Source organism: Echinops telfairi, unplaced genomic scaffold (assembly GCF_000313985.2).
Source record: "Echinops telfairi isolate 266 unplaced genomic scaffold, ASM31398v2 ScPeMD7_7468;HRSCAF=8506_0, whole genome shotgun sequence".
In the NCBI taxonomy this organism is placed as follows: domain Eukaryota; kingdom Metazoa; phylum Chordata; class Mammalia; order Afrosoricida; family Tenrecidae; genus Echinops; species Echinops telfairi.
The window spans coordinates 81,973,433-81,986,423 of NW_022111369.1; the positions used below are offsets into that span (position 1 = coordinate 81,973,433).

At 47.5% G+C, this 12,991-nt stretch overlaps 1 protein-coding gene and 1 pseudogene across 1 annotated transcript in view; one reads left to right on the forward strand and one right to left on the reverse strand.

The window, feature by feature from the left end:
* The window catches only part of NWD2 (NACHT and WD repeat domain containing 2), a 164,379-nt gene continuing 151,388 nt past the window's right edge, over positions 1–12,991 (reverse strand). Inside the window, exons 6-7 of the mRNA XM_004706352.2 lie at positions 11,019–11,608; positions 1–6,229 (exon numbers count right to left, since the gene is read on the reverse strand). Of these exons, the coding sequence (XP_004706409.1) occupies positions 2,297–6,229; positions 11,019–11,608 (4,523 nt within the window). The 3' untranslated portion in view covers positions 1–2,296. The remainder of the gene's footprint in view (positions 6,230–11,018; positions 11,609–12,991) is intronic.
* The window catches only part of LOC105978919, a 7,707-nt pseudogene continuing 7,049 nt past the window's right edge, over positions 12,334–12,991 (forward strand).

The window sequence follows — 12,991 nt, forward strand, 5'->3', positions numbered from 1 at the left end:
TCTGAGGAGATTATCTTTTATTCATACAAACAATACATACACAAGACTGTACATTATTTGAAGACAGCAATAGTTTCCTAGTTTAACAACTCTGTAACAAAATTTAACTAAATGTAACATTTATGAAAATATAAATCTCTGGTTGGGTAATTCTTCCCAACGATACAAAGTTTACATAAAAACATTCAGTATGAGCTATCAGTTGCAGATAAATTAGGAAAAGTCATTCAAGTCACTTGTTAATACTCAACTGGCTTTTACATAGAACACTCACACGCTACATGTAATCTGTCTAGGCATTTAATTCTTAGATATGTGTGGATGAAGGGGCACCTCACAGGGGTTAGGAGTGTGCTCTCTCTGAGGAGCTCAAAAAGCATTAGTTCATTCACCAACTCCAGATGACCTGGATGTACATCTGCATGTTTTCTGGGTTACCTTCTACCTGGTTGGTAGCAAGAGCAGTAGTAACATGCTGAAAAGTCTTTCACCATCGAGTGGCATATTTATATCTGAGTCATATCTTTGAAGGCGCATGTGCCAAAATGCTTTGCAAAGTGAAATACAAGTGACTTGGAATCTCTATAGATTCAATCACTCTTTCTCTTACAGCATCACTCATCAAGCAGCTACTGCATTTTCTCTCTCGTAGCTCTCCAACTTCCATGAGAGCTTTCGAGCAGAGGGTGTCCCTACGGTTACTTTGAAGCTTACAATAACAATACACTAGGGAGACAGAAGATCTGTCTAGGCAGACACGATGAGCTCATGACAGAGCTGGACTGAGAGTCCATTCCTTGTTCATTATTCCTACCCCCTACTGCTGCTTTCAAATAAAATTAGGCCAAACCACTACTAGGATACCTCGGGAGGTTCCCAAGGATATGCCATGAGGAGGATAGGGAGGGGAAGAACAGATTTTCATCTGGGGAATGTTACTTATTTTTTGAAGGTGAAGTCCTTTCTGAAATAAAGATCTACTGCCATTTCACACACAGCTTCTGCTCTGAAATGGGTGATACTTACAAAAGGCTCAGTAGTGTCCTCAGGTGGGAAGTTCAACAGAGAAAGGAGCATACATACAGGGCAGAGGAGTAAGAAAAGTGATTACAAATAGGGACAGTAAAGAACCTTTGGACACTCTTAAGATTTGTGGAATATTTTAGCACGAAGACAGGCATATTCAGTTTGTCCCAGAGTATTTGGTCATCTATCAGCGTTTTTTTACACAGGAAAGAGGAGGAATGAGAGTAAGGCAAATGTCGCCAGTGTGTCAAAAGTGGCACGTCGAGAAAGCTTTGTTCTGGGAAGAGAGACTGGAGGGATTTGGAAATAATGTATGCTTCCAGGCAACTGACAGAAGAATACAAACTTTTGTGAGTACAAGGATCGGCATGAAGAGACATTTTGAACAAACTAGTAATGCCCTTTTGGTCCTTCCGTTTATACCCAGCTCAAGTATGCATTCCAAAAGAGACAGGAAAAGATTGTGGCTTCTTGACCAACATGTTCTTCTGCAACCAAGGAAACAGATAATTTAAAAATCCACCCCTTCCATTATAGAGAAACCCTCGCATGCAACGGTTGCAACGTTTAATGAAGACGACTCTCCATGTTCAGTAGCCCTATGAAGATTGCTATTAGTTTGTGTCCCAGACCAGTTCACCAGCCTCATGTTCCACATGGTTTCACACGGGAAACGGAGGAGAGCCCTCTGGGCATTTTTGTTAGGTTATTTTGCACCTTTTCACCTTCCATCGGCAGACTGGGTTTACACAGTTGTCAGGATTGTAAAATGTAAGGAGAGATTAAGGCTGTGTTGACTTATGTCCACACAATCGTCTGAAGTCAAACAACTCTTGGTCTTCACGGTTCCAACCAGTTTGGGTTGAGCCAGTGCCGGTCCCCATCATCCGTGTATAACTCTGAAACAATGGAATGAATCATGGTCCCTCTTACCAGGGAGCTAATTTGACAACCACCCTATTGTTTTCAAGGACAAGTCACCATTTACTGACAACATCTAGAAATTCTCTGCCAAACTTCAATTCTGGATACACTTTCAACAACCCAAAAAGATGGAAACCCAAGCCAATTTCCCATTTCTGGGCGGTTCACTAGTATGGGAAGAAAACACTGGGAGCCCAGTGTCTCTCCTGTCTTGTAAGAAATGAGTGATTTATCAACTAGGACATAGGAGGCTTTTTTCTTTATTTCTCTCTCTCTCTCTCTCTCTCGCTTCTTTTTCCTTTCATTTGTGGCTCCTGCAGTTCAGCTGACCCTTACAAATATTTCATCAGTTATCAGGGGCAAAGTTGTGGCCCCTGGACTCAAGGGAAGAACTTACACGGTCATAAATAGAATTGTGTTTCTTGGACGGTGTCGCCTCAGAATCGTTGGACTCACTCACGGTGAGAGGACTGTCTCTCGCGAAGACCTCCGTAGACTCTCTCCATAAACAGTCCACGGAGACTTTAAAGGAATAGCTGCTAGACTTTGGCCTGGACATCTGTGTTGCATTGCTGAAGATCTGTCTGCTGTTGGAAGTGGCGATCTTAATCTTCAGCGCGGCGTCTACGCGGTCCACCACGGTGTATATCCCAATGCTGCCGTCATCAAAACCCACAATGATATGCAGGTGCCTTTGCGAGAGCGCCAGGAAAGTGGGCGTTTTGTAGAGCGAGCAAGCACCGATGTTTTTGCCATCGGCCAACCTCATTACAATTAAGCTGGAGATGGCACCGTTTTCCTCCTCCTCCTCCTCCCCATTTCGGAAGCAAATGTAAACCAGATAGCGGCCATCGCGGGACAGCCTCTGCCGCCAGATGATCCCGGAGGCGTGAACCACGCGCAGTTTCCCACTGTGCAAATCGAGCACGTTGATATTATCGTCTCCCCTAGAGATGATGCCCAGCTTTCCATTGGGGGAAATTTCGAAATCCTCGAGATTCTTCAAGAAGTTGTTGGGAAGCTGCACGCGCCGACAGATGACTTCGTCGGCCAGGCTCCAGATGTTCACCGTCTCGGCAGATGTAATGAACACGATGACGTCAGGACAGTCGGGGATCAATTTAAAATTCACAATGGTGGTCCCCTCTTCGCAGCAGAACTTCTTGGTGATGCTTCCGGTCCAGAGACTGACAGCCAGCACCTTGCTCTTGGTCATCCCCACCACGAAGGTGTTTGCCGAAGTGATGAAGGCGTTCTGCAGAGCGGTCAGAATGTTGCAGACCCTGTGGCCCGTGGCCAGCCGCCACACCCGGGAGGCGTTTTCCTCGCAGAGTGAGACCACAAACTGGTCGTTGTGTGTGATGAGCAGCTGACATATCCTCTGCCCGTTGATGCGGAAGAGGTTTTCGCCGCTGCTGGTGTGCCAGACGTACTGGCTGCTCTTGTCGTCGGATGTCACCATGATATCTCCAGAAGATGTCAACACACAATGCTCCACGGTGCCTTCGTGCTTGAATATTGCTTCGATGAAGCCGCTGCTGAAGTTCCACTTGTGCACGCAGTCCGAGCCATCGAGGGAGTAGATGATTTCCCCTCTCGCAGGCAACACCAGACTCTGGATGGGTTTTCCCGTCTTATCGATATTGGACATAGCTGTGATGATGTCTATATCCCAGATAGAAAGCACACCGCTGGTAGATAAAGACAGCAGCATATTATGGTGACTGGATTTAACCAACTTGACTATGGTACCTGAGATTTCCTGTAAGCTCGCCATACACTGCCCGGTGTCCCGCCTCCAAAAAAATACGGCAGGAGTGTTTTCCATGGTGGCGATGATGCAGTCGCCATTCTTGGATAGCACGGCGGAGATGAAGCGCTCATTGTGCTTGGCTCGGAACTTCTCGGCCACCTTCCACACGCTGGTGTCTAAGAGTTCGATGCTAAGCGCTTTGCAAATAAGAATTGCACTTTGGTCCTCGGACAGTTCGATGCTGACCACGTCACTGTCTTCTCTTCGGCAGTCAAAGTCATCGGTCAGCTGGGGGTTAGCCATGTCCTCAGTATTCCAAACAGACAGACTCCCCTCGCTGTCTACCATCACCATTTCTTGAGCTGTATCCAAGATCAGGAGAAACTTCACAAACCCACCGGAGAATTCAGACGTCACTGTACATAACTTTTCTCCATTCCCTAGGTGGAAGATGGTGGTGGTGTTCAGGTACTGGCCGCAGAAAGCGTACATCCCGTCCAGAGAGCACTGGACACAGGTCACTTCGTACCAGCAGTGGAACTGATGAAGGGGCCATCCGTAGAGCAGATCGATGACGGTGACATCTTTGCTGGCCTCCAGCCATGCCAGCGCGTGGTTGGCCGACAGTGTGAATCCATTGATGTAGGTGGAGGCGCTTCCGTGCTTGGTTCCTTTTATTTCCACCTCAGACAGGAGGCACGAATTCAAATTGTCATAAATCAACAAGGTGTTGTTTGTGGTGGCCACGACAAGATACTTTTCGTCACCAGTGAGCTTCATGCCCAGGATGACTGACTGGGCGGTCGTGATCTGCCGGAGGAGCTGGCGGGTCTCCACCTCCCATGTGCTGATGGACCCGTTTTCCAAAGCGGTAAGGACAGTGCTGGGGTTACAGGTAGGAAGGATCTCCGTGACATGCAGGTGACTGGAGGATAAGGGCAGCCGCTCGGGGCTATAGGTCACGTCCATGGATGAATGTAAGGGCACAATGGAGCAGTATTTGGGCCCGTCTTTGTCACATTCCAAAAGAAGGTGGCGAAGTTTGGGCAAGGAACTCACCACGGGCAGCAGCCTCTGCTGCAGCTCTGCTGAGAGGGAGCCGGGAAAGGCAACGACCTTGCTTTTGATGCTGCGGAGGGTGCTGGCCAGGAACTTCAGCTCCTTCTCCTGCGAGTGGTTGTAAGCCAGCTCGATGTCTGACAGCACTTTGTCAAACTGGCCGATTTTGATCATGGTGTAAAGCCAGCTGAAGTTCATGATGATGCCATACAGCAAGTCATCGGTTTTCCCGCTCTTGGTTAAGTGGTACAAGAGCTCCGACATTTTCCGGTGGTTGACAAAGAAGATATCGGGCTCCAGTGGGTTACACTGGAAGACCCAGGGCTGGTCCGGGGCTTGCCTGTCGAAGGACGCCTGCTCCAAGAAGTGCTTCTCCTCCTCCAGCAGGCTTCTGTTCTCCAAGTCCAGGCAGCCGTTCAAGTAGGGGTCCTCGAGGCAGAAGGCTTTCCTCCTGCCCCCTGACCAGACCCCGAGGAAATAATCGGCCATGATGGCGTGCATCTCATGCAGTTGACTCTCATCCTGCAGATACAGCTTCTGGGCAATGAGCTGCAGGTGTCTGTTGGCCCACACCAGGAGGGTGATGTTCTTCACGTGCCTTTCTATCAAGTACCCGCTGAGGCCCTCTTTCAGCCGTGCGATGAATAAGTAGGGGACTCTCAGCGGGTTGTCGGGCCTGGCATTCTCATTGAGCTCATTCATCACCATGTTGTCTAAGGCTAACACATCCTCTAGTTCCATCTCGCTCAGACCCATCTTGGCCATTGTGATGTAGCCCAGGGCCCTGGAGACCAGCTTCTGACCGCACCTCTTCTCCAAGGACCAGAATAACTGCTCTATACTTTCATGCACGGTGACACAGAGGGATGACTCATTGACATCTTTGTGCGATCTCCAGTGCCTCACCTCCCTGAAGGTCAGGTTCACAAACATTGGCAGCGTGCACTTGGAGAAGGCGTTGTTCACGTAAATCTGCTGGCCCGACGTCACCTTCCTTTTGACCCGAAGCAGCTGGTGCTTGAGGACCTGGCTGCACATCTTCTTGTCCCGGGGGATCAGCTCGATGTAGCGGTCTTCGCTGTGGATAAGGCACCGGAGTTTCTGCAGGATCCCGTGTTTGTTGGGCAGTGTGGACAGCACGATCCGGACGAAGCGGGGCAGGTGGGCAGGCAGCCACCAGAGCTTCCTGGCGTCGTCACTCTCAGAGAGCTGCTCCAGGGCATCGAAGATGATCACGAGAGGTCTCTGCAGGGAAGACTCATTCAAAAGGTTGATGAATAAGTCACGGAGGTCGTGGATCTTTTTGGGGTAGCTCTGAACCAGACACCGGTAGTTAACTGCCAGCTGTTCACATATACTCAGCAGGAGGTTCCTAAGGTCGGTGCTCATGTCTGTAGTTCCCAGAAATCTCACAACTATGACTGGGTCAGAGTCTGGTCCCCCGTCTTCATGGAGCCAGCCGTAAGCCTAGAACAGAAAAGCCGTGCTTAGTACAGGAATATGATTCACAGTCATATCCAGCAATGTTTCAGACATCAGATGTTTGGTGACCTCTACCATGCATAAAGTAGCCTGGCAGTAGGAACTAAGTGTGAAATCCTTTGGACAAGGCCAAAGAGCTGTCACAAAGCACATACTCTAAAAGCCACAGGTAAGACCTGGGGGTAGTTATATCATCTGTTGTCAATTTGAGAGGATTACGAGTGAAGGGGTGGATTCTGGCCTGTCAATCAGGATATAGCCAATGAGGCCTCTGTGTGGGCCTGGCCTTCCCCTGAGGACCCTGGAAACTCACGGATTTCCTCCTTGGAGGTGGGAGACACTCTCGGCTCACTCCCTGAGAGACTCTACTGACAAGACACATGGCACTCTGCTGATAGACCATCTGCCCTGGAGCTGAAGGAACCACGTGGAGACCCCTGCCAGCGGTGAGATGCTTCTGCCGCCACTGGATCCACAAGACTTTTCACCTACTGGCCTGTGATCCTCCTGCATTCGGTGCCATTGCATGTGTTTCATGAGTCTGAAGTGGACTTTATAGATTGGTATCAGACATATGGGCTGATATCGGACTTATGGCCTTGATCTGGACTGGGCTGTGATGTTTTCTCAATCTTCAGCTGCTCTTGTATATAAAGCTCTTTCCTATATACATATGACTGTCTCCTTGGATTTGTTTTTCTAGTCTACCCAGGATTTGTTTCTCTAGTCTACCTGGACGAACACAAGACCCTCATTACCCTTAATAAAGGCAGGAGTGGGGAACGTCCAGGTTGTTGACTGTATAACTGATCCAAACTCACTGCTAGTGAATTGATATTGCCTCATAGTGACCCCTATAAGACAGGGTAGAATTACCCCTGTGAGTATCCAAGACTATAACTCTTTTTGGGAGTAGAAAGCCCCATCTTTCTCCCATGGAGTGGCTGGTGGTTTCAAACTACTGACTTTGTGGCTAGCAGCCCAATGTCTAACCATTATGCCACCAGGGGTCCTTGGTAGGCCTTAAAAGGCCCTTAAAATCATCAATATCTGCTAAAATCACATGCTTCACCCAAGAGAAGCAGTTCCAGTGATCACATTAGGGGTGAGTTTAAAGGCCCCCAGATGATGTCATAAATACCCCAATGCAATGACCCTTGGCAGAAAAAAAGGTTCCCCACCCCCGAGAAAGGTAATAAAATGGTGGTGATAGTATTATTCAACCATAAGGCACTGCATTCTGAAATTTCCACAGTCTTTTATAAACAGTAAGTCTGAATACCTCATATAGTTAGCTAATTATTTATCAGTGATTCCCCAATTCCTGGCACATAGTAGGTGCATCGTTAGTATTTCATGCATGGACAAGCTAAGTACCGAGTTACACATTGCAATGAGTCAAATATTTTCATTCGTTGAGATCACGCATATCATATATGGTGGATGCGGGGCAGTGGCTGGATTGACTGGATGTGGCTCCTGGAGCCAGTCTTTGGAACTATCTAACCCTCGATGCTGATTTTAAGGTAGGCAATATTGGCACCGAGAGCTGCCATGTGTTTCCTATTGCTTGGCTTGTTCCCCATGGACCGATTATGGCATCTGCGTGTATTGCCGCCCCCCACCCCCACCCTGTCTCGAACCACATTTTGAATAGATGATGTCTGTAAGGAGTGACCTGCAGTGAGTTCAGGGTTCTGCGATTCTGTCATGAAATTAATGATGTAAGCCTCCTCAATGATGTGATCTGATGCGATCAATCAGTTGTAAGGGGATTTAGGTGGGATGCAACCCCCTTACTCAGCCCTGGTCCTATGAAGGGGGAGTTCCCCTGGGGTGTGACCTTCATCCTCTCTTATCTTATCACAGGAAGGAGACGCAATCAGGGAGAAAAACTCGGAGCAGAATGTGTCTTTTGGACCTGGGGTCCCTGGCTGAAGACCTCCTAGCATCTTGGGGACCAGAGTTCTTGACTGTGAATAGACAGACTCAGATGACTGGGTTAAAACATCCAGAACAACAAGAGCTCAGAAGCCATTTCTCAAGTTGCTCAGCTCTGGGCTCTGCCAGCATCCTACCACAACACGGATTGCTTATCCAATCAGAGCAAAGCCGCTCCATCCCGCCTGATTCTCTACCTCCTGGGCTAGGCTACACTTAATAATGGAGTCTAATTTCATATCCTTGGCCACTTCCGCCACCATTTTCATTTCCACTCTCGTAAAGAGGAAAGCCCTAGCATGATTCTGAGATACAGACAGGAACCTGTTTTCTCATTTGCTCTCAGGTTCCATACGCCTCTTGCGGTATGAGTGACTTGCTCCCCTGGAACAAATCATCCGGTGTTGGAAGCAGAACTTTGGACCAGTCCATTGTAGTTTGACCCCTGGTGAAAATCTGCATCTCAACCGCCAGATCTAGCTAAATCAGAATCGACCACGGTGACAAGATCTGCAGCCAATTCTTACGTTCCCAGCTACATTCTGATGCAGTCTCTCTGGGGGTGGAAATGCAAATTCCTCTTAGGAGGTCAATACCCTATCTACCCCCACGTGACCCTCAAGGAGGAGAATTAGGGAATGCCACTGCTCACCTTCAACCTGGGGAAAAGAGCCTCCCTGAACCACTTACAGGCTGTCCCTGTGCTTGGGGAGATGAGGCAGGTAGTCATCTGCTGACAGCTGAGAAGTATAATGTATGAGGGACTGCGGATGGCTAGTCGCTGTGATGGGAGATTGACACAAAGTGGCTGGATTAGAATTTTTGTGTATGTTTTCCCTTAACTCTTGAATGATAAACCATTGGATTATATACAATCTTCTTCTTCTTTCAGTACTTTGTCATTTCTTGTTACACATTCACACCTTTCATCAGATCCATTTATCTTGTAATATTTTTGTTTATTTATCTTGGTATTTTACTTTTTGAAGGCATTAACATCTCAATTCTCTTCGGTTTTTGGTGTTTTGCCTACATTACTTTCTACCACAAAACAAAAAGCAACTTCAGGTGGGCAGAGTCTTTGGCTTTTACTTAATCATGCGGAAGCTTCTTCACCTTTGCCGGTTTAAGTAGGCTTGGAAAGCTCCAGCAGTTTTCAATGCTCAATGTCTCCCACAGACACCAGAGAACATGCTATGGTCCATCAGCCCACCGCCAGTCAGGGGAGACGAAACCAAAGAATCAAACGCACTACCATTGAGGCAATTCTCACTCACAATGGCCCTGTAAGACAAGGTGGGACTACCCATGTAGTTAGTGAAATGGATTCTGTAAGGGAATAAAAAGCCTGATCTTTCTCCCGATGAGTGGCTGGTGGTTTTGAACTGCTGACCTTGGGTTAGCAGCCCAACATATAACCACTACACCAACAGAGAAGAGACAGCACGCGTTAATCACTCTGTCCACCAGGGGCGCAATGCTCTCTCTGGTTATCACTCCCTTCCCTTCTGCAGTTTCTGCAACCAGAAAATCAGTCTCAAGAACCAGGGGTCCTCAAATTATGGCCCGTGAGCCACATGTGGCTGCCGAGGATATTTATCCGGCCCGCCAGGTGTTTTTGCCCCGTTTTGTTTTTTACTTCAAAATAAGATATGTGCAGTGTGCATAGGAATTGGTTCATAGTTTTTTTTCAGACTATAGTCCGGCCCTCCAACGGGTCTGAGGGACAGTGAACTGGCCCCCTGTTTTAAAAGTTTGAGGACCCCCACGTCAATACTGTACTGAACGCCTAGAGTTTCTTAGGGCCCCCAAATACTTGTTTTAATGGACCAGATGTGGACCCAGAGTAAGCTGACCCGGATTTTGTTTGTGTTTGCGTTTGCTTTCCCAGGCCCTGTGCAAGGAATTTTCTGTGTAGAGGACATCAGCAGGAGGGTGTTAGGCATGAACTGTGGCATGTCCCCTGTCTAGGAAACGGTAGGCACGAAATGTAGGCAAGGGCAGGGCAGGGCAGAAGGTTTGGGAGCGGAAGGGTCTCCATGATTCCATGAAACAGCCACTAAAGAGAAGAGCAGTTGGCTTCCAGCAGCTTCCAAGACCAGAGGTGTGGAGGCCAGGTCAGAAGGGCATTGCGTAGTGAGAACTTTTTTGCATCCCATAAACTGTAACCCTGGAGGGTTCCTGCAGGTGCGTGACGTACGGGAAGTATGGGGGTACGTGTAGAGAGGAAGGAAATATGGGCCTATCTTCATTTCCCGCTGTAGGCCTCAGCTAGAGGCGAGAAATACAGGCTGAAGTCTTAATTACTATGTCCGACGGGCCATAATGGGCCTGTTTAGCAACTGGCGGGGTTTTCTTTGTCGGAGAGGGAGGAGAAGGGTCATGGATTTGCCCTAGTTCTCATGCACACGGGAGTAACTTGCCCCACAATACCAGTTTGAACCAACAGAAAAAATGAAGTAGCTTTATAATTGTATACCATGGTCATTTACTTTCAAATCAAGCTCATACAAGATGAGGAGAAACACTGAAGTTTCCATAGAAAAATCTACTTATAATTCAGATGATAATAACAATAATTATAAATATATTATAATTATATAGGTATATAATATTCTATAGAATTATATTTCTATTGTACACATAGTATATATGTGACCATATAACATAATAAAGTCTATAGTAATAGACTTATAAAATACATAACTATAGCAATCAGATTATAATCCAGGTTAAGTATGGAAATATAAATTATTTTGATTACTTTGTCTCTCCAAAAGTAAAGTTAAAAAAAAAAAGACTATATACATGGAAAAAGTATATCGACTTTTACCTTTTTTGCTACTTCGGCTAGCAGAAGAGTCTTCCCTGTGCATGGTCCACCGTAGATAATAAGCGGGTTTATGTGGCCAGTTTTGCTGGGAAGGATGTATTTCTGCACTATGTTCAGGGATTCGCACTTGTACTCATAGAAGGAGGCATATGTTTTACACAAGGAGGAATGCTGTAGGATTTCATCATAGAGCGTGTCAGTTTCAGTGTCAAAATTCTGTTGTACCGTCGCCTGGATTATATCAATCATATCCTCATAAAATTGCTTGCCGAGCCCTTCTATGTAATGATTCTCTATTTCTTGGGAATAGCCTAGCTTCATGTCACAATGAGTAACAGATGTGTACACTCTCAGATTTGACGACGCGACAATCGTCGGAATAAATTCATCCCTGAGTTTAACCAGCTTTTCTTGGGCTTCTGGGTCTCGAATAATCCTTGGGTCTGTTCCAGTTAGATCCATGTATTTCCCCATCTCGGGGATTTTCACGAAACGCTCAATGTTCGCAATCTTCCTGATGTAACAAACACATTTCTTTAGGAACGCAGGGGTTTGTTTTCCTAGAGCGAAGTCAAACTCGTCCTCTATGGCTGGAAGAGAATAGGAGAGGGCATTACCGCCTAGAATGATGGCGCCACGAGTCAGTACTTGACTTGAAGGCCTTTTAACAACACCAAGATCACTGCCAGCAAGCTGACCCTGACTCCCTGGGAGCCCTGCTGGTGTAGTAAGCTATGGGCTGGGCTGCTAACCAAACCTTGTCTGAAACATCTTTCTCTGCATCTACTTCCAGAAAGACAGGTTTGGAAGCCCACAGGGGCATTCTACTCTGCCCTAGATGGTCACGACGAGTCACAGTAGCAGACTCATTTATAATTTCCTTAATCTACTTATTTGTCCTTCTCTACGTAGTCTGGTGCCTACATGAATGGGTTTTAAATAAGATCATCTCTATACATCCTCCGTGGAAAGTGGTACAGTGCCAACTCAGCCAAGTGGGAACAGAAATTCCATACGATCCAGTAATGTCATGAAGTAAGAGTCATAACTCCAACACACATCTTCACACTCACGTTCAGTGCAGCATTATTCACAATAGCAAGGAGACGGAAACAACTTAATGCCCATCAGTAGAAGAACGGATAAAGAAACTGGCATTTTCAATGGAATACAACGTAGACAAAAACATGGCGCACCAACTCATGATGTGGATGGACCTGGAGACCATCATGCTGAGTAAAATTATTCATTCACAAAAAGACAAATATTAGGGGGCGGGCTTGTGAACACCGACCAGGGGGCACCCGCCGCTGGGATGGCGGGGCCAGTGAAGGGCCCCGAGGCCTTCCAGAGACTCAGTTTCCTGTACCAGGCCGCCTACTGCGTGCTCGCGCAGGACCCTGAGAACCAGGCGCTGGCGCGCTTCTACTGCCACACGGAGAGGACCATCGCGAAGCGGCTGGTCCTGCGGCGGGACCCTGAGGTGAAAAGGACCCTGTGTCGTGGCTGCTCGTCCCCCCTGGTCCCGGGCCTGACCTGCACCCAGTGCCAGCGGTGCCGCAAGGGATTGCGCTGGACAGTACAGACCTGCCTAACAGGCCAGCGCAGCCAGAGATTTCTCAATGATCCCAGGCATCTGCTCTGGGGAGACAGGCCTGAAGCCCAGCTGGGGGAGCCTGACAGATCTCAAAGCCACACAAGCCCCGCCAAGCACAGCGCTCCCCATGCCAGTCGACCTTCCTGAGCCCATCAGAAGTGATGGATTCACCCAGTCTGCCCAGGAAATAAAGTTCAATTTGGTTCCAAAAAAACAAAGACAAATATTATATGAGACCACTATCATAGTGGGTAAAAACCAAAACAAAGCAAAATACACAAGAGAAAGACATTCAAACCAAAGGGAACAGACTTTGGAGGGCGTGAGGGGAGGGAGGAGGGAGAAAGTCACCGACTAGACGGGGACTGGGTAGTAA